General features: G+C 41.5%; 1 protein-coding gene across 8 annotated transcripts; it reads left to right on the top strand.

The window, feature by feature from the left end:
• The first annotated feature begins 2,589 nt into the window (after positions 1-2,589).
• On the top strand, positions 2,590-21,598 carry CROT (carnitine O-octanoyltransferase). 8 transcript variants are annotated; one of them, XR_014943644.1, is made up of 17 exons: positions 2,590-2,625; positions 3,250-3,373; positions 8,313-8,437; positions 8,966-9,147; positions 9,323-9,447; positions 11,407-11,515; positions 12,867-12,960; positions 13,054-13,179; positions 13,650-13,751; positions 14,357-14,440; positions 14,545-14,652; positions 14,906-15,036; positions 16,392-16,685; positions 18,751-18,829; positions 19,338-19,431; positions 19,566-19,685; positions 20,681-21,598. XR_014943644.1 is itself a non-coding variant. In XM_015853414.3 (17 exons), the coding sequence occupies exons 2-17, from the start codon at positions 3,259-3,261 to the stop codon at positions 20,799-20,801; spliced, it is 1,839 nt and encodes a 612-aa protein (XP_015708900.2). In that variant the 5' UTR covers positions 2,590-2,625; positions 3,250-3,258; the 3' UTR covers positions 20,802-21,598. The 8 variants fall into 8 exon arrangements, 5 of the variants coding, with proteins under 5 accessions (XP_015708900.2, XP_085396772.1, XP_015708898.2 ...); XM_015853414.3 differs by having other exon boundaries at positions 16,392-16,515; XR_014943643.1 differs by having other exon boundaries at positions 2,601-2,682.
• Positions 21,599-21,672: the final 74 nt, after the last annotated feature.

Here is a 21,672-nt window from a genome sequence, read left to right as displayed (position 1 = left end):
AGCAGACTATATTCCAAACAGGTTAATTAGTTACTAATGTCCTAAGACTGATAACAAAAAATACACATACATCTTTACCAAGTGAAATTCTGTTCCCCAGGAAGCCACCTGCCATTACTTGGTCTTGAAAAAATATATGAAAGTATACACCTACTTGTGGCAGACTCGTAGCTGATGTGCTCACAGTATAACTAATGCAGACCTTCATAGAATTTATTGGTGAATTTTGGGGGATGTTTAACATACCAATGCTGTTCTAGTAGGTCACTGATCCTTTCTACTTTCTTATGTGCTACACAACAAGTAGATGCTTTACTGCTAATTTCACGATGCAAAAGACAATCGAGCAAAGTGACTCAGAGAAAGGAGGGTACCGAGATTGGCAATGGGAAGCCATTTTGGCAGCAAAGGTCTACAACAGTAGGGAAGCAGCCAGAAGGTGCCACTGCTGCAGACAGAAACACCATACATAGAAGGAAAGAAATTAGGGAACAAAGTCCTGCTCAGATAAGCTGTGGGTGATACAGAAGTGCTGAGATTTTACTCTGTGTAGGGGCACCTGGGAAAGTGACATAGGCAGGGAGCGGGTTAATCGGTCACACCAGGCACAAACCTGCTTCCATTCCCCGTCTCTTAGATATCCTCCTTTCTGCTGGTGGCACAAGAGTAGAGTAACCCTTGTTTCTTGTGTCATGACTGGGTGATGAGTCTGCCTCAGGGGTGGATGGTCGAGTATGACTACACCAATCAAACTCCTTCTCTGACTCCCTGATGCTCCTCAGCCTGCCCACCTTCTCCGGAAGCTCTGTGACCTGGCTGAGCAGTTCTTCAACCTGAACAGATCTTCCACAGGTGAACTCACTGCTGCTGCTGTCAGGCACTGACTGCAGACCCTGCACCTCAAGACTTGGATAAGCATGTGTTCCCTCAGGAACACCCATCTGTGTGGCTGCATTGCTTCTTGTGGCTGGAGAGGCCACATGGGTCTAAGAGGACAAGGCTTTCTGTCCAGGGGATACCATGGGAGAGCTCCTTGTGGACAGGTTACAATCACTGTAGGAAACCACAGTGTGCCCAGTGATGCTAAAGCCATGAAGAAAGCAAAGAACAGGAATGTGATCCCTTTTATGACATTTTCTGTCCTTAAATATTCCTGCTCTAGACATGTACAGTTTGAGACAATGATCCTCTTCTGAGGCATATAGGAAGAGTAGGATTGAGCAGCAATTTAGCAGATGAACAATTCATTTTTTCCCACTTTGCTTTCACAGTGTCCATGCTTGGTGTGCTTCTGTGTAGGCACAATACAATACAATACAATGTGAAGAACACCACAGAAAACAAAATTCTCCTTGTTCTCATCTCTGCAGTCTGAACAGAATATTAGCATATCTTGGTCTTATCTAAAATGTGTGGATGGGAAATTTTTTGGCTGGGCCCCAACTCCAGTAACAGCACAGCAATACCCATTGCTACAACTAAAGGATTTAACGCAGCATGTCAGAAATTTGCCGTTTGGGATTCAGTTTATGAAACAGTGGTCTCTCGCGTTTCACAATTCCTAATGCTGCAGTGGCAAGAGTGATCAAGAGATAGTATCATTATCAGGGATTGCAAAAATCACACGCAATGTTTTCTACCACATGCTGACTTTGCCATGTTCCAAGCTCAGTTCACAACTGTGAAATGAAATCTGAACTAAGCCTTAAGTCTGCTTAGAAAATAACTATTGCATACTACAAAACCTCTTCTTATATAGTTTTGTTCTGAAGAACAAGATCACATCTCCTGCCTCTTGAATGATGCAGATAACCTAATATGCACTTCAGCCTCCTGTCCCCAATGGCAATGACACGTCCAACAGCTTTTTATAGATTGCTAAGAGGCGTCCCTTGAGGCCTCAAGGTCTCATCAGCTCTTCCAGGCAGCGATGTCCCCCAAGGACAGGGGGTGAGCATAGTACATCTGTGTTGTGCCATGGCTCCCTGCTGCACATCGCTCACCTCTACATGTGGGTAGCAGCAGCACTTTCAATGGTGCCAAAGGGCAGTCCTGCAGGTGACTTAAGGCAGAAAGCTCATTAATCGTAGCCAAGTAGGACTGGGAGGCCTTGTGTTACTTGCTGAGCTATAAGTGTGGTGCAGCACTCACTCCCAGGAGCCAAGACTGCTCTTACCCCCACTCTCACCCTTGATGCCTGTTCAAATTCACTCCCACTTCTGCAGAGCTGCTCACTGCCCTGCTATCCCAAAGGCCTCTCTGCACACTCACCCACAGCAGCAGAACCCCTGAGGACTGGCCTGAACTACTTACAGGTCCCACAGCCCCACTGGTACCCCAAGCGTAGCCCATGGGGGGATCTCAGAACAGGACCATACGTGACCCTCTGAGACACACCACCGGGACCCCGCATACAGGGCACACACACCCCACGCCAAGCAGAAGATGGTTTCTCCTTTTGCCCTCCCTTCCCACAGCCCAGCAGCCCCCCCTACCCCCCATAGGCTCCGACATGCCGCTCCCTCTGCAGCCCCGCAGGGCCCCCAGCCCGGGCCGCCTGCGCACGGCCATCCCGCCCCGCCCCGCCCCGCCTGCTTTCCGGGCCCGCTTGGAAGTGGGGCAGAGGTAAGGGCGGCTGGTTGTGGAGCGATCGGCTGCAGACGGCGGCGGTGGCTCGGGGAGGTGAGCGGTGCTCGGAAGGGAGCTGTGCGGAGCCGGGCAGGGCCTCGGCTGGGCTCGTTCCGTGCTTCCCCGGGCAGGGCCCCGAGCCGTAAACATCGCCATGGTGCGGTGGTGGCGGCGGTCTCGGGCCTCGTTTGGGCCCGTCTCGTTGGGGGCTCGGCCGGGTAACGACCCCTCGGCGGCTGGTCGGTACCGTGGGTAGGCGGCCGGAGTGCAGGTGTGCGAGGGGGTTCGCTGAGCCCCGGCGGCCCCGCAGCCGTAGCTGGGTGGGTCGGGGTGAACTGCTTGCAGTTTGAGAAGGAAAAGGTGTATTTTGAGTTTGTTAATTAGAATTAGCCAAGAAAGAAGCGATTGGTAGCCCCTTGGTCAGTATTCTCCTGTTGTGTGTATGCTTCTGAGGCTGCTGGCCAACAGAATCGTCAGGTTTGGGTGTTGTCCATAGAAAGGTGTGTATCACAGGATATACACCTTTCACTGTGTAAATGGAATGTAGGAATAAAAAAGGAATAACAAAGCAGTGTATCATTTATCTGCAACGTCATTAATAGAACTAACGTTGTGCTGCAGGTCCACAACATGGAAAAGCAAGTGCTCGAGACCTCTGAAGAGCGAACGTTTCAGTACCAAGATTCCCTGCCTCCACTGCCCGTACCTCCTCTGGATGAATCTCTAAGTAAATACCTTGACTCAGGTAATGACTTAACAGTGGAGTGGTGTGTGCACCTGGAACCAGGCTGCTATTTGCCAAGTAGTGTTTATATGCAGCTTGTACCAGCTGCCATGACTGCGGAGGTTGAGGAGGGGATGGAATTGGGTCACGTTTGGGCACAAGAACTTTATCACTTTCCAAAGGGGGGAACTAAGAGCCCAGACCAACTTGTGTAAAGCTCCCACCTTACCCCTATGCCCTTTTTCTTCAGCAAGAGGAGAATTGGGTGTAAGAGATGGTTACTTTGTATTGTTTTTCATGTTTTTTTTTCCCCCTCCAGAGGGCTTCTTATTTATTTATTATTATTATTTTTTCCTGCTATGTGTAATAAAAAGTATTTTGCCCTCTACAAGTTTTGGTTTGCGTAATGGCTGCTTGGCTGGTTTATGACTGTGTTTGCATAGAATCTTTGCGTAAAAGAAATGAGTTCAAACTCCTTTTCTTTCTTTTGTAATAAAATGATGTCCTTCTCATTAGTACTATTAATTACAGAGCAGTAGGAAAAGGCACCAATGGGCATTTATTGATAATTTAACTTGGGAAGGCTTCTGCATTTACAAGTCTGAAGAAAATAGAATAAGAGAAGTTTTGAAAACATCAGTGGAAACGTATCTAGCTTTGTTTATGAATTTAGGCTGGTTTGTGAGTTACCATCAGAGCAAGTTTTGATACACTGGTGGATGAGGGTACCCACTATCTGCAGATTTCTTTCCTGTGCTCCTTTAGCCATTTTCAGAAATCAGAGACATTGAGCTTTTCTCTTGAATGCCTGCCATGTCTTACAAACCTGCTGGTAATAAAGGAATGGTAGCAGTAAAACCTGAAGTTCAGTCCCTAGCACTGTCCCTTGTTACATCATAGTCCCAAACCACAAATCCCTAAACTCAGAGTTCTCTTTTATCCTTTGTGTAGTAGAAACTACCCCAGCAATGGAGCATTGATAAGTTTTCTCTGTTGTTCTTAATGCTATAACTGCTTGATGCAGAGTGTTGAAATGGTGTTTTTAGAGGGGCGGGAGTTGATGTAGCAACAAAATACTTTTGTTTAGTTGTAATGCAGATTAACCTAAATTGTGCTGTAGTAGTAGTGAATGCGCAATAACAATTACCCTTCAGAGCTTAATTCTATAAATCTCTCTGGCCTTCCAAGTTAATAAATGACTCTCTTCTGGAATGATGATACTTGACTGAACTTGTTTGCTCTGGTTTTCTGCTTCTGATCAGTGTTTTCAGAAATAGCTTATCATGTTTTTCCTCAATTCAATTTTTTTTTCCCATGCTGAAGTTGTTTTCTACCTACTGGTTGCAGTACATAAGCCACTCTGCTGTTTTGATTGCTGCTGTTGACCTTTAGTCTCTCTTCAAGTTGAAGAAAAGTCAGTTCAGTGCTCTTTGAATGCTGTCTCCCATTATATCCTCATAGGTAAGGTCAGGAAGTGTGGAGTGATGAGTGGACCATGAGGTGGATTGGGAACTGGCTGACTTACAGAGCTTAGAGGGTTGTGATCAGTAGCACCGTCTAGTATAAGGCCTGTAGCTAGTGGTGTTTCCCAGGGGTCAGTGCTGGTTCCAGTCATGTTCCATATCTTTATCTGTGGTCTCAATGAAGGGACAGAGTGCACTGACAGCAAGCTTGTTGATACAAAGCTGGGAGGAGTGGCTGACGCATCAGAAGATGGTGCTGCCATTCAGCAGGACCTGGACAGGCTGGAGAGTTGGGTGGAGAGAAACATCTTTGAGGGAGTGTAGGCTTCTTCAGAAGGGTTTGAATGTCCAAATGACTCCTTATAGTGCTGTGAATCATTCCTTGAGAACGCATGTCTTCTCGTGGTCAGAGGAGGACTCTGGGCACTTAAAGTGAGTCAGCATGGTGGTAAAGCACTTATCTGTTTAAAGCCAGTCAACTGGAAAAGCTGGATCTCAGATGGTACCTTATTCAGAGCTTTACAGTAGCTGCCTGCTTTGGATTCAGAGTGATTAACTTTGTGTTAAAGAAAGAAGTTGGATGTAACCACGTTATTTAGCCTTTCAGCTCAGGTGAAGTTTAGTCTCAGAAACTTTGACTCAGTTCAAGAGTATGAAAACCCAAAGCTTCGGCCTTCTAGAAAGGTTTCCTTAACTACCCAACTGAAGCCGTCTCTCATGGGATACTTACTGTTTGTGGATGGAGCTGATCTCTAGGCAGAAGTGAAGCCAAGATATATGGGTCCAGATAAACTGATAAGACACATGTTTCACCGAAGTCTAGTGATTGAGGGCCTGGGTTTTGCTCCTTCCCTCTATTTCCTTTTCTTTCTACATCCAATTGAGTTGTTCTTAAATGGAAAGGGTTCACATGGTCATAGAATTGTTTAAGTCTGAATGGTTAATCTAAATCAAATCCCTGTTCAAAGACTGTTGTTAATAGTTTGCTCAGGTGCTGCTTAGCTGTGTTTTGAATCCCTGTAATGCTGGAGATTCCGCAATCTCCTTGTGCAGTCAGTTTGATCACCCTCAATTAGTGGGGAATGAGGGGGAATAAAAACAAACAAACAAACCCTACCATCAGCAAATAAATCCTTTTATTTTTCTTGTCAGAAACTTCCTGTATTGCAGCTTGAGTCCGTTTTTTCTCTGTTCCTCCCTATTCTGGGAGGAGTTGTGCTTTACTTCTGCTGTGTGTTTCCATTTCCACCTGTGCTGTCCCTGTTTTATAACATGTTTTATAACATACCAATAAGACCTGCATTGTACTGTTGTGGACATAAGGAAGCTGGGATGTAGCTGAAATGGGTCTTTGCTTTTCTCCTTAAGATGCTTAATAAAAAAAATACTGGAATACTTTTTAAGATAACCTTAAAAATAAGTTATTTGGAAAAGAAGAAAGGAAGTCCTAGCCTTGGTGGAGGAGGATCAGCAGAGGGGGTGCTTAAGGAAATTGGATATGAATGACTTCAAGGGATTGAATGGGATGGATGTGCCTGTGATTGCTGAGGCAGCTGGGCTTTGTCACTGCGATACCACTTTTGATGATCCTTGAAAGATCATTTTAACTGGAGAGTGTTCTTGGGGACCAGGAAAAAAAGCAAGTGCCACCACTGCTCAAGAAGGAAGAGCTGGGGAACTACAGATCAGTCACCCTCACCTTGATTCCTGGGATGGTGGTGTAGCAAATAATCCTGACAACAACTTACAAACATGAAGGACAAGAAGGTGACTGGGAGTGGTCAGCATGGATTAATAAAGAGAAAATAATGCACACCAACCTGATAGCCTTCTATGATGAGTTGACTGTTGTGCAATTTGGTATGCTACTTGAATATAGGAATCTTGCTTAGGGCTTTCTTAGCACAAGAAGCTACATTTGCCAAAGCCTAAGGGTGCATGCAGGCCATTGAGCTTCTACCCTCTTAGAAGCAGGAGCAAAGTGAAATATAAGAAAGACTCTACTGTGCAGAATTAGAAGCCCTGAAGGTGGGAGAAAGCAGTGTGCCTAGAGGCAATGATGGGAGCCAACCTAGAGCAGGAAAACCTCTGGCCCTACTAAGGCTGCCCGTCTGGACTGCCAGATGTGAGGTTGGGGATATACAATCTAAAGATATAATTGCCTGGGGATTTCTGTATTTGTGGCCTATCCTCACAGTTGACCAGCTTTAATTGTTGCTGTAACTTTAACTCTGCAGAAGAGACATATACATATGGCTCATGTCTTATTTACATTGCAGAAACCTAGAGCTGAACAGTGTACATTGTTTGTAGTGAACTGGTAACATATGACCTAGATAGTGAACAGGCAGGCAAACTGAGAACACTCTCAGCTCCTGAGCTCAAAGGTTTATGATCAGCAGCATACATTCCAGACATAGGCAAGTCCTCTGTCCTTAGAGGTGTTAAAAGCCAGGTGGTATGGGACTTTGGACCACCTGATCTAGTATAAGGTGTCCCCATTCCTGGCATGGGATTTGGGCTAGGTTGTCTTTAGAGATCCCCTCCAAGCCATTCTATGTGTTTGCAGGCAAGAGGTCATAATTCCAGTGGGGTGTAGCAGGGAGACCTTTGCCCTGCTGAAATTCCGTTGTTTCTCCCCAAAAGTAGATTAGAGATAATACAGATACTTGTTTAGTTTTTACTAACTGTATCTGTCTTGTTTTCTTTCCACTGGTAAGCTGATCACAAGTTTATCACTAGGAGGACAGACAAGAAAGTGACTGACATCAATGTTCAGCTGCCTCGAATATGAATCAGACCACACTGTGTAGGCACTGAGTGGGCAGAACTGCCACATCCCCATCCCGCTGGCCTGTGATATGCCAATCGATGTATAAACATAATAGAAAATAGGTTGTGCACAAGATTATTTGTAGGAAAACAGTGAGGTACACCCATGTACTAACTGACATCAGCAGTGTTTGCTGCTGACCATGGATGTCATTACTTTCATCAAAAAACCTCCTAAAAATCTTTTAATCATGACAAATTGAGTAAAGTGCTTGTAGTCCGTGAATGGGCTTGACTATGAAAGCAAGTGGCTTGTAAATGGTGCTCAGTGTATTAATTTATTAGCAGAGTTCCCATAAACTTAGTTATTCATTGAATTCAGCTGGTAGAAGTTCAGCACTGCATATTTCCAGCTAGAGTTTAAAATCTATTGGATGTAGTTATCTGTTAAACATTTCAGATTTTTAGCTATTGTTTCATCTATTGATACCTGAATTTATTTAAAAGCACATACAAATGTCTTTATTAGAACACACTGTGATTTATTTATAGCTTTTAAAAGGGGTCGTGTCCATTCCCTCCTTTCCCCCCCCCCCCCCAACAAAATACATGTTTTAGACAAGCAAATGTTGAGTGTTCTCCATCTACCCCCTGCCTGTGGACATCTGAATCCTGGAATAAATCTCAGCATGCAGTTGTTTTTAAATACAGTTCCTTTTTTACAGTGAAGCCATTTCTAAATCAAGAAGAATATCAAAGAACTGAGGATATTGTTAAAAAATTTGAAAATGGGATTGGCAAAGAGCTGCATCAGAAACTACTGGAAAGAGCTAAAACAAGAAGGAATTGGGTACGTATGTAGATATGTAAATATCATAATTCAGATTAATCCTTAGTTTTGTATGTATGTTACTGTGTCTGCTTTGCTAGGATGGAAGATACCAGTATCTTCTGGAGAACAAGTGATTAGTTGGTGGTCAGCGTATAATTTTGAGAGAATTTAGCTATGATTTTTTTAATCTCATGGTATTCCCTATGTCTGCCACTTGCCCTATGGGTATCAACGTGCTTATCTTTGTGTGATTTTTTCAAAACTGGGTGGATGAGAGTTCCCTTACTAAAATGTTAAGTTACTCGGTTACTCGCCTTCTATTATTTTAATCTACTTAAGCAGTATTGAATTTTAAGTGCCTGAAAATAAGAGCTAGATGTGACATTAGCATCAGCAATTACCTTCTGAACTACCGTCCTGCCTCCTGTTATGCAGGAGCTACTGCTCAAAATACTAAAAAATAAACAAAAATTGCACATATCAAGCAGATTATTAGGAAATTAATGTCTGAAAATTATTCTGATGCTGACCATTTTTCATTTCCAGCTGGAGGACTGGTGGCTGAATGTGGCTTATCTTGATCTTCGCATATCAACACAAATAAACTGTAACATGGGAGGCCCTGGTCCCTATATTGAACACTGCTGGCCACCCAAAGAAGGCACTCAGATAGAGAGAGCATGTGTAAATATATGGCACACCCTGAAGTACTGGGAGCTGTTACGAGCGTAAGACTTTTAAGAAGAAATAATTGTTTCTACATATTAATGCTCTGTTTGCACTTCAGTAGTGGAAATACATTTATTGGCATAAGTTCTTTGCAATAAAATATAGGCTTGTCTTACCTTGGCTTACTTGGATAATTATCACCTCTTGTGCTTAATTTTGGTATATTTCTTTTAGAGAGAAGGTGCCTATAGAGAGATCTGGGAATGCTGTTCTGGACATGAGCCAGTTTCGAATGCTCTTTAACACTTGCAAGATTCCTGGAATTACCAGAGACTCACTTTGCAACTATTTTAAGACTGGTAAGTAAATGCAGATTGTAGGTTAATACAAGCAAATGATTTCATATTGGGGGGGGCTAATGGAGTGGTCATTTTAACCATCAAAGTCTTCTTCAAAAACTAAGTCAGATACTTGTTGCTGAGTCCTTACATAAGGAAGCAATCTAACCCACTGATTACTTCTTTTTTTCTTGGTGCAATATTTAGTCCTTTCTAAATAAGGTTGAAAGCAGACTGCCTCAATTTGTATGTTACCAACCTGATGCCTATTAGAAGTATGATTGCATTAAGAAAGGGAAGAAGAAAAATTCTATGTGTTACAAATATGAGTGTGTTAGATGCATTATTTGGACAGAACTTCAGCATCATTTGTAATTATCTTCTTCCTTAGGTTGCTTTTCTTGTGTTCCTATATGTTCTGCTGGGATAGTTTGTGGTATTTTTTTTGTCACTGAGTGTTTCTTGGCTTAGTCCTTATTTTCAGTACTTCCTGGAAATTCTTGAAGCCATTCTCTTAAATTTCTAATGGTTTTCTTGGATACGTGATCAAGAGGTGGAGTGTAAGTGTAGCATTTTTATTTGTCCTCCATTGATATGTATTGTAGTATTGGCAAACAGCTAATTGAAGTCATAACACCCCTCTGACACACTGATGCCTCTAGAGGTTTTTAGGCATGCTGCTCTGGGTAATCATGAGGGATAAGAATTCCTACAAGACTCAGGAACTTGTGAGGATTGAGGCTCTGCAGGCCTTGTTCCACAGAAAATATGTGAGGAAGTCTCTATGCCACAGGAAATGTAGAGAAAATGCAAAGCCAAAGGCAAGTTTTGTGGGCTTTTCATAGGGTTAAATTGAAGAGAATACCAAAAGTGGGAGAAACATTTGAGCAGTGGGTTCTTGTAACTATGCAAGTAATTCACAGCCCTTTTTTCCCTTGGAATATTGCAAGAGCTTTATTAAACAGTTGCGCTTATGTTGTTTTTGACATCATACACAGCAGGTGAAATCCATTTCCATGTGGATTGCCTGCCTCCAAGGGGAAATGCTTAGTCCAGTTAGTTACCTTTGTTCTGTGTGGAGTAATAAACATACCTCTAGAAGAGGATTTGGGATTTCCAGATGTACAGGTATGGAGGAGAAGCAGAAGAAATTACTATTGGAGACGGGTCCTAAGTTTTGACAGGTCATGTCAGGTTGTAGTCGAAGACCACAGTAAAATGATCCCAAGTGACTTTGATTAGCGAAGCCTGGAAAGCTGCTTGGTTTACCCTGCAGCAGGCACCTTATTGAGAACGGATGAGAGCTCATTGATTTTGGTGTGTTGAGTAGATGTCCCTCAGCTGCAGTAGGAGGTCCTATACACAATTCTAGGTATCTTAACTTCCAAACTTAATTCTACGCCTTGCTTTTGGCAGCTGCATTTAGGAGGATGCTATCAAAAACACCCACAAATTGGTGTAATCCCTTTTGATTTTTGTTACATAGATTTCACATTTATGATCTGTTCCTGCCTAACTTTCACACTGCCTGGTTTTGAAGCAAAACAAGACTTCCTGCAAGAGAAAAATGCTTATATTAGCTCTCAGTAACTTAACATTTGTTTCGGCAGAGGATATTTCTGCTTACGGAATGCATCGTTTAGTTAGATTTACTGCTAAGTAACGACAGTGACTTGAACTACTTAATGATGGTGAAAGTTATGTGTTTGTGTAGATTCGAGTCCTCTTAAAACTTTGTAATTGTAGTAAATTTTATATATAGTAAATTAAAGTGTATATGTATACTTTATATATAAGTATATAAATAGTAATTTGCAGTCGGTCTCAAACTTTCTAATGCATTCCTCTTTTTAAATCCAGGGAGTCTCCCTCATTTTGAAAAAAAATGGATCTGTAGGACTTGCTGAATAGTTTTCCTTTATCTGTCACTCACTTTCTCCCTAGCATTGGATTTTCATGTTTTGTTTTGCTTTGTTTCAGTGACTGAAGGTGAATGCCCATCTCACTTAGTCGTCCTGTGTCGAGGCCGTGTGTTTGCATTTGATACTATACATGAAGGCAACATGCTGACTCCTCCGGAGATTTCCAGGTTTTCAGACTACCTTATTTCAAATACTCTGTTCTATTTGAGCGTGTTCTAAAGACAGTCTCTTTTCTTTCCCTCCCACCCTGAAGATGTAGGGGTGAGAAAGCCTGCTGCTAAACAGTAAAATTCTGGTAGATTTTGGCTTAACAAGTGGCATCTTCTTACAATGATTTATGGTGATATACTTCCATAGTACACCAACAGAATATCATGCAAAAGGGCTTAATGAAGGTGTTCCAGTAGGAAAAATCATGTATGTGTGGAGTTTCTTGAGCAAGGAATTATCAATCCTGTAACATCATTTGTTTAAGGACCAGTCTTCCTGATCATGCTACCAGTTGATTACATTGCAATCCTAACAGAGTGAAGGTACTGGATTTCCTGTTTTTGAGTTCAGCAGTGTCAAAAATCTTAGTATACATTGGCTTTTCCTACTGCAGAGCAGTGAAGCTGTATTTTTCCTGCACGCAGTCTTTTCACCAGAGAAGAAATTACTGTGTGTGGCCCTTCTTATAGTTCTGAACTGCTGCTGAGGAACAGAGAGAGAGGATCTTGCTCATTAAATAATGAGTTTCAATAGTGACATTTAATGGGAAAGAGTGCCAGAACAAAGGACAAGTTAGAATAATGTCTTCAATCTTAAACATCTATAACTTGTGTACTTTCTTTACCTGGAACAGTATGAGGGGGGGGAAACAGATTTGCAAACTGTAAGTTAGCTCCCTGTTGACACATGCATGTGATGATTCCTACTGAAACAACTTCATTTAGCCCTTTTGCAATATGTTCCAAGGATGTACTACAGAAATACAAGATCATTGTGATTGTAATGATGGGCCAATGGCTGGGCTGCATGATCATAGTTTTTCAAATGGATGGTGCAAGGGAAAGGTAGGAATTGAAACACTCTTGTGTATCCTGAATGGAAAGACTCAGTTACACAGTAGCTACTGCTCAGCTGTAAGCTTCTGAGTTTTTATTGAGTGGAAGTTTTGCCATTGTATCCAGTTAGTTTTATAAAGGCTGATTTATTTATTTGCTGCTCAGGAAAGTTTGATCTACACTGTTTACGTCTTAAAAACAATTTTAAATACATACGTTGCACTGTAAGGTTGTGATTGTTTGCATGTAGGTATGTGCTGAGCTGGTAGCTGCAATTGAAGTTAACTGTTAGCAACTGAAAGCAAAGCAGACTTCCAGTTGCCCTTAGCATCTGACTTACATTCCCTTAATTTCACATTAGCTTGTGAATGTGGAAACAAAAAAAAAAACTAAACAAAAAAAAAAAAAGGGTGATTTTGATGCAGCCTCTGTATGTTCTTTGTTAACTTTAGTTTTTGAAATCTTGTTAAAGGCAGCTTACATACATCCAGAAAAGATGCCATAGTGAACCAGATGGACCAGGACTGTCAGCCTTAACAAGCAATGAAAGGACAAAATGGGCAGAGGTTGGAATAATTTAACAGTTTTTTCCTCATATAAGTATTGTGACCTCTGGAAAGATGTAATTTCACTTAGCTCTGTCATTTTTTGCTTTCTAGATACGTGAATATTTAATTAGTCTGGACCCAAAGAACCTGGCTCATCTTGAGAAAATTCAGCAAAGTTTGTTTGTGGTCAGCCTGGATGATGCTAGTCCCCATGCAACTCCTGAGGACTACACAGAGGTAGCTAAGGATTTTTGTTAATTCTTATCTGCTTGTACATACATACTTATCTATTTATGTATATACATATATGTATACACATATGTGTTCTGCATATGCTCTTTCTGTGATAAAAATTAGCACTTCTTGCTCCTTCATAACAGAAAATGAAGCAGGTAAATGTTCAGGTCGAGTTTCATGTTGATCCATAGAAACTATTAAACAATTGTTAGGACATTGGAAGCGAGAACAGCTAAAATACACCTTTGTAATCTATGAGCTCTCGGTGCTTCAGGTCCTTAGAAATACAGTCAGCAACTTGTTAGGACCCTTGATTTAAACTTTTAGGCTTATAATCTTGTTTCTTCAGCTGGGTGAAAATGTCTTCTCTCAGGCAGGCCTCACCATGTTAGTGTAGATTTGGTTCAGCTGACAGGTTGGCAATGTGTTTGGTGTTTCTGAAAACCCACAGTGTGTAATTTTTGCTTTAGATAACGAGGCTGGGCCTTGCTGGGGATCCAACTGTGCGCTGGGGAGATAAGTCCTACAATAGCATATTCTTCTCCAATGGAACCTCTAGTGCGTTCTGTGATGTAAGTTTGAAAAAAAAAATCCACTTATAAACTTTTCAAGTATTTATTTAATAAGCCTTTCAGAGTGTTAAATATTTAATGTGTTCCTTTTTGGTGTAGTCTGGCACCTTGCCTGGAAGGTTTCCAAAGCCAGTCTGTTTTTACAGTGTTGGATATTACATCATACTTGAATTAAGGGCTTGAGTTCTGAAATCATAATCTCCTTTCTACAACTGTTTAGTAAGGGAGTCCCAGAGTAAATAACAATAATAATAGTAGCACAGAAAGGCTTAAAATGAGCCCTTTCTGTTGAGTTGAATGCTTTTAAACTTGAATTATTTTTATACTGAAGTGTGCAGGAAAGTCTACATTGTCTAAAATCTGCTTCTCCATAGCAGTACTACTGTGCCTGTCTAGCTGCAGAGTAGTCAAAGCAGCAAGAGAGCTGGCTTTAGTTGTTGCAGAAGGGTTGCAGAAGAACAAGAAAAACAAGTCCAACGCTGTGCAGTAACACTGATAGTCTGGGGGGGGGGGGAATAAGTAGGCCAGGGATTAAAATAAATAAATAAATTTGATCCTCTTTCAGTCATGCAAATAATGCACTATCTTGTCCTATGCGATTACAGCATTCTCCTTTTGATGCCATGGCTTTAATCACCATGTTATCTTCTGCTGAACGAAAGATCATTGAAAATGAGGGAAAATGGAAGGTATGTGTTCTTTAAGCTTACAGATTTCTTGGTTATTGTGTCTGTGTTGGGTTTCTTTAATGCACAACAGTTTCTCTTTTCTGTCTTTGCTTGTCTACTCCCAGGGATCAGATAAAGTGAGGGATATTCCATGGCCAGAGGAACTGGTATTCACAGTAGACCAAAGAATTATAAATGAAATTGAACGTACTAAAGAAATATATTATGAAAAGGTGAGATTTTTTTGCTGCTTCTCCTGATTATCACTGAATTTTTCTGTTTCTGTGTTCTTTACTGACTGTCTTCATTTCAGAAAACTAGTGAATATGTTTTAAATGAGTTGGTGAATTGTGATTTGATCACAGTTAAATTTGTACTGTTGTTTTCTTACATTGAATGTGTTGTATTTGGAGTGAACCAAGCTGTCATGTTTGAAGTTTCTTGACTTCTGTGTTGTTTTTATTTTTCCCTCCTGTGGTTTGCCAGGTATCTGACCTGCAACTAGCGTGTTATGCCTTCACGTCCTTTGGCAAAGCCTTGATTAAGAAGAGGAAGCTTCATCCAGACACGTTTGTGCAGCTTGCCCTTCAGCTGGCTTATTACAAATGTCACGGCCGGTAAGAAAAGCTCATTACCCAGATTAGGAATGAAAACACAGGTTATTGAATACGGTCATAGATCTGGGGAGAACACAGTGGCCTTGCAGTGCCTCTTTGTAACTTGCTGAAGTGATAAAACAATGAAGAAACAAGGGTTTGTTTAATTTTGAACACTGTATACTTTTTTTGCCACTGAAGTTGCAGAGGCTTTTACTTTTGACTTCCAAATAATTGTCTTTGTGCCCCATGGTGATCAGGTGTGTACATAATGTGGAAAGGAGGGCATACAGCAATCTGTGAAAACGTAGATTTGGGCTGTACAAAGTTAATAATGGGTTGAATACCAAACTTGTAGTGGGTCAGGACTCTTGTTGTTCAGGTGGAGGAGAAGCAAATGATTAAAAATGACCAATCTTCCAAACTTGTGAAAAGCCTCAAGTCTCACTTCCCTTTGGCACAATTAGATGTGAAAATCAGGGCAAAATAATAGAGAAAGTGACTCTCCAGAAGCTTGGCTCAGAATTTTTGTTATATTTTAGTTGGTATTTTTGGATAGAGACAGCATTCTTCCTGGTATTGGAGTTTCCAAAGTCCTCTTTGCTGACTCCTCCAGATGGTGCCTTGTGTGAGTCACTTCTGGCAAGTACTGTTTACTTCAGAAGGGAGAGTTTCTTCACAATCATGTGATGCTTAATCACTGGAGGTGCCAGTATCTCAGGGAGCTAGATCTCATTTGTTAGACATTGGAGTAAATGATTTGACTGAAAAAAAAAAGCCCTCTTAAGTTTGTTTTAAGCACACTGTTATGTTGCAGTTAAATTGTGTATTAAATGTTAGAGTGGGACAGGACTAAGGACACTGCAGAGAAAAACCAGCTGGGTATCAGTGTGCTACAGATACAGCCTTGTCCATATAAACATAAGAGCATTGGGAAACACTGCTTATTTCAAGTACCACTTAATCTTTGAGGGTTTGCGTGGAGTAGATGATTCCTTTGATGGCAGTACGTGAGAGTGAATCTTGCATAGATTTACCTTAATTATATCAGAGCTGTTACATCTGCAGATAGCAGGAAATAGCCACAGCGACCCAAACTTCTCAAGGGGGGATTACAGCACAAACACTTCTTCAGTCATCCATCTCATACAAAAGCTTGCAGAGCTCCTCTGGCTCCTTTGTTGTTTCTTCTCAAACATGCAATTAAATAAATAAATAAATTAGGGCCGCTGAGCTGAACAGATAGGATACTTCAGAGAACACGGCATGGGTTTGTTTGTTTTGTTGTTTTTTATTGTTGTTGTTGTTGTTTTCATGGACAGAGCAAGTGGTTTTGTTAAGTTAATGAGATCCTCTTCCTTAATTTTTCTTCTCAGCCCTGGCTGCTGTTACGAAACCGCGATGACCAGGCGTTTCTATCACGGCCGCACTGAGACCATACGACCATGTACCGTGGAAGCAGTAGAGTGGTGCAAATCCATGTTGGATCATTCTGCCACTGTAAATACAGAAACCCTACCTTAATTGCAGTGTGTTTAGAAGGCCTCTCATTTTAATTGCTAACCCTTTGTTTTACTGCCTTCCCATTAATGAGAGCTGGCTTGTTTCCAGTGAGACAAACCTGAAATACTGAGGTTGCTTGAGATCTGGCTGTGGTCATTGTGACAGAGGTGAGCTGTCACACGTGGGCTTGTTTTGATTTTTTTTTTTTCGTTCTGTTTTACACTGGTTTGAAGTCTGTCCTCGGTGATATTGTTACAATTGGACAGATTAATCTAGTGGAAGGGCAATACAAGAACATAACAGCAAGGGGACCAGCAGATATGATGGTAGGAAAAGTGAAGGTGCTCATCCATCTCTAAAGATTTAGGCTCACAGAAAGGACTCCAACAGGAAGGGATCTCCAACCAGAGATCCTTCCACAGTGGCAGTCAGCCCTTAAATGGGGTCTAAGAGAGGTGCAGTCAAGCTCCACCCCTTCCATTCACACACCTGAATTGCCTTCACCTGTGCTCCCAGGGCTGACCGGTCCTTTCCAAGGTGATCTATCTGTGCTTCAGGCCATGACTCAACAGTTCCCATGCAGAAATTCACTCTGATTTTCACACATCAGAAAGTAACCAGCTTGGAATCACGATATTCTGCTGTGGAGTGGTTCTTTTGTTTCAGTATTTAAGTGAAATGAGGAAATGTTAGTCTAATTGTTGAGTCTGCGAGCAAGGTTAAAGTCTGCTTGTTGTCCTGAGGGTGACAGGGACGTATTCCAGAATTTGCCTGAGAAAGCTCTGCCAAGGACCTTTTCCCAGTGACTGCCCTACAGTCCATGGCTGGCAAAGGATTTCATGTTGCTCTTGCCAAGTGAAAGCTGTACAAAAACTTTCTCTGTTGTCCTCACTGTGTTTCTTAGAGTCTGAGAAATGAAACAAAGAGATTTTGAAACAAAGAGCTACAAACTTTGAAGGAAATTCAAAGGTTTTATATTGTTTTATTTGTACTGAGGAACGTGTGGAACATAATAGATATAATGTATGTGTGACTGATAATTTGTCTCAGGTTTTTCAGGTTGGATATTAGGAGAAATTTCTCAGGAAGAATGGTGGAACAGGCTGCCCAGGGAGGTGACATTGAAGTGTCACATAGATGTGGCACTGAGGGACATTGATCAGTGGGCGTGGTGGTGAAGGGCTGCTGGTTGGACTCAATGATCTTAGAGGTCTTTTCCTACCTTAATGATTATGTGATGATTCAGTCTCCCAGTGCTGTTGTGGGCTTTTTTTTGTGTAATGAGCTGTTGGAGTCTTTAAAAAACATTGAATATCTTCACTGCTATTGAGATTTCAGATGCTCAGAAGTCTAATTTCAAAGTGCACAGACCCCCCTGAATTTAGGTTCTTTGGGTGAAAATCCATTAACACCATGTTTTCTACTACCTGCAGTGAGCTCAGTAGCTGGGCTTTTGTCCAATTTGAGTGGCTGCTGGCTGTGGTTCACATTTGGTGCTGCCACAGGACAAAGGAGTTGTTAAAGTACCAGCAAGATGGAAGTACAAGCCAAGTTCTTCCATGTCTAGAGGTGTTTCCGTAGGCCTCTTTTACCAAAACATACATCTCTATTCTGTTCTCTTTCTTTTTAGCATGCAAGTTTCAATTTAATATATGCATAAAAATCACACAACGTAGGGCAGAATTACTGTCGTGGAAGTAAAGTTTTGATCAGTAGAGAAAAGTGGGGATTGCAGTTGGCATCTGTGTGTGTTTTAATTGAAGAGGCAGGGTATGCTTCCTGCTGGGTTTTGTTTGTTTTCCCATGCAACATGGCAGGCAGACCTGCTATAAGAGCTTATGTGTTTTCTAAGGAAGTGGTAGTGTGGAAGAATTTTGGGTTTCATTTCTGTAGTTGACAACGTCTGCTTTGCATTGTTTCAGCTTGTATGGGGAAGAGTGTGAGGTTTAGAATACTGCTCAGTACAGAAGTGACCCAGATGGCAGAACAGAGATGCAGGGAGCAAACAAGCAAGTTGTCATGAGAAAAGAATTTGGATGTGGGAGAAAAGAGAGAAGTTTAAGAAAATGGATGAGTCAGAAGGACCTTACGTACCTTTCAATTCCTCTGTTTTCTTCTATTGCTCAAAATTGTGAAAGGAAGAACTTGCTGATCTGTGTCTGCTGATGTGTTACTCATCTGGAATGTTTTTTCTCTCTTGTTTCTTAACCTGTTTCTCCTTACTTTGTGCAGAATTATGAACGCCTACAGCTGATGCATGCGGCATTTGCAAAACACAACAGAATGAGGAAAGACTGTGAGAATGGAAGAGGTACTTGGGGATCAGAAATTACATGTTTCCTTGCGGGTGAAAAGGGGCCGTGTGCTGATGTTTTCTATCTTCTTGTTTTCAACTGCAGTAAAATCTACCCATCACCACTTCATATTTGAACAGTTTTGGAGAGGGCCTAAAGGCTGGTCCTTGCACCATTCTTCTGCCCTAAAGACCCATCGTTTAAAATATTAATTCACCATATTTTTCTACCTGTGAGCCACTTTCATTGTGTGAAGCTCCTCCTCCCTGCAGAAATAGTTTTCTTGGGTTTTGTTTTCTGCAGGATATGTGCTTGGTTTGTGCCACTCAGCTCATTGCATTTGGGCTCAGGGGTGCAAGCTTAAAGTGATGACAGCATCTTAGACCATGCTTTTGAGAAGTGTTTTTGAATGCTGCCGTATGAATCTTGTTGGTTTCAGCTGCTTTTCAAGCTTCCAGAACTGAAATAGCAGAAAACCAAGAAATGCTGCTGTTAATGATACAGAACTTGCATTTCTTTTTCCAGGATTTGACCGTCATCTCCTGGGTCTCCTTCTCATAGCAAAGGAGCAGGGACTGCCAGTGCCAGAACTCTTTGTGGACCCTGCCTTCACAGCCAGGTAACTGGTGGCCTTGTCCCATGGGGAAGTTGTATCTCTTGGTACCGAGGACCAACTTTGTTACATCGACCTTAAGTGTGATGATTTCTTGATCTGCATGAGAAAATTCACTTCTATTTTGTGATGTTTTACAGTGGAGGAGGTGGGAACTTTGTTCTTTCAACCAGTCTGACTGGCTACACCAGATTTAGTGGCTGCGCGCTCCCTATGGTGCATCACGGCTATGGCTTTTTTTACGCAATCAGAGATGACAGGTAAAGATGTTGTTCCATCTTGAATGTGGTTCTGAGGTTCAGACCTCACATGACTGTATCATGATGGGAAAGGCAGCAAACAACTGGGATGAGGGAAGGAAAAGATGAACATGGCTGAACATGTTGGAAAAGGTTGAAAACTGAGATGAAGAAGAACAGAGGCATTAACATTCTGGAAAGCACAAGTAAGAGGAAGGACAGATGGTGGAGGTGAAGTGAGAAGATACTGACAAGGAGCAGAAAGTGAAGAGTGGGGTATAGTTAAGAGGAACAACAGGAGGTACCTTTAAGAATAAGCATTGTTCGTAGGCATCATTAACTGCAAAGATGTTTGTTACAAAGAAGCTATTGCCTGGGATAGACCAGCTGGAGTACAGGAGAGTATGGAGTGAGGAGGAGAAGCTAATAACACATTTGGCTTCACTTCTCATAAAAGGGCAGGATTTGGGGGAAAATGCAGCTTTGGCTTACCCACCTTCTGGACAAAAATCACTGCTTGCTCAGCAAGTCAAGTCAATAGAGTGCATTGAGGTGACCTGCTTTTTTGTGATTTAGTTTATTTTGGATGGCTTGCATCTAAAGCTAACGGCAGATTTCATTGCAGATTGGGTTCAGTTTGAGCATACAAACCAATATACTTTCACTGTTGCTCTGTTAAAATGAATAGATAAAGGCTGAGATTTAATAGGTAAATAGAAAAAAGTACTTTAACCTTAAGCTCATTGCAAACAAGACATGTAATTGAAGCACTTTCAGATTTAAGCAAAGTGATGTCACTGTGTGTGTGGAAATGAAAATACCCTGTTTCAGGATCTGTAAATGCCATTACTGAAGGCCCCGGGTCTCTGTATCTTCTGAATGTTGAGACAGCGTGTTTATTGGCCAGTTTTTGATTCAGAGCTTATTGATAAATTGATATTTCAGAACAATCTGTGTAACATGTCCAGGACTGTGACAATTGAGAGCGATAACTCCATTGTTTTCTGTATTGACAGGATCGTTGTTTTATGTTCTTCCTGGAAGTCGTGCCCAGAGACCAGTGCAGAAGAGTTGTGCAGAACTTTATTCCAGTGTTTCCAGGACATTGTACAGTTAACACTTACAGCTCAGCTGTAAAATTGATGATGACACAAAAGGGCCTTTGCAAGTTCCCAGATTATTTGTAGTACTTACAAGTGAAACGTGGTGTAAGAGAACTGTTGTGTTCAAGCTAAGACTTCTGATAATCTGCATAAAGTCTTCCTTCCTATTTTGGTGGGATCCACACTAAGTAACATGGCCATTTGCAGCAGCAATGCAAGCAGTAGTATCTCATGTATGCAGAACTATGCAATATGATATGCCTCAACAATGCAAACACTTTGGAGAAACACGGTGTTGGAAATGGAGAACTTTTGGGAGATTTGTATTTATGATCTTAGCAGTAACGTATAGAATATTTTTAGTCTAATGGTACCATTTTTGCCAGTGGAGCACTTAACTGTGTACTTTGGAGTAACCACACTATTGTCTTAAGTGATTGAGCTGCCTGTTTGTAGTGGTTTATGAAGTAGCCTGATGGGGGCAGCCCTTCTATATGCTATTCTCTAAATTCTTTCATTTTTGCTACCCAGATTGCATAAAATAAACGTATAGGGATGTTCCCACTGCATTTATAATCTATGAGCACTACGATGTGAAGTATTTTGAGTCTCAATAATAACTACAGAAAGTAGAGTATTAATTCAAAATGCATTGGAGTTTACATCATCTAGTGAGCTGTGAATTGCTCTGCTGCTTTACACTTAGTAATACACAGTAACAGAAAGCACTGAATACAGTTTGAGATTCTTGGGGTTTTAAGACTTGATTCCTCAATTTGAGCAGCTTTTAATTTTACTTCTCTTAAAAAATAAATAAAATGATTCAGAAAATCAGTGTTGTATTTGATGGATGGGCTGACTGGTCTGTATCCACCAGACTTTGTGAAAGAGGCAATGTTGGGGAA

The sequence above is a fragment of the Coturnix japonica genome, chromosome 2, assembly GCF_054131305.1.
Source record: "Coturnix japonica strain WE chromosome 2, WE-NBRP24, whole genome shotgun sequence".
Lineage (NCBI taxonomy): Eukaryota > Metazoa > Chordata > Aves > Galliformes > Phasianidae > Coturnix > Coturnix japonica.
This window is presented reverse-complemented; position numbering and strand designations above follow the sequence as displayed.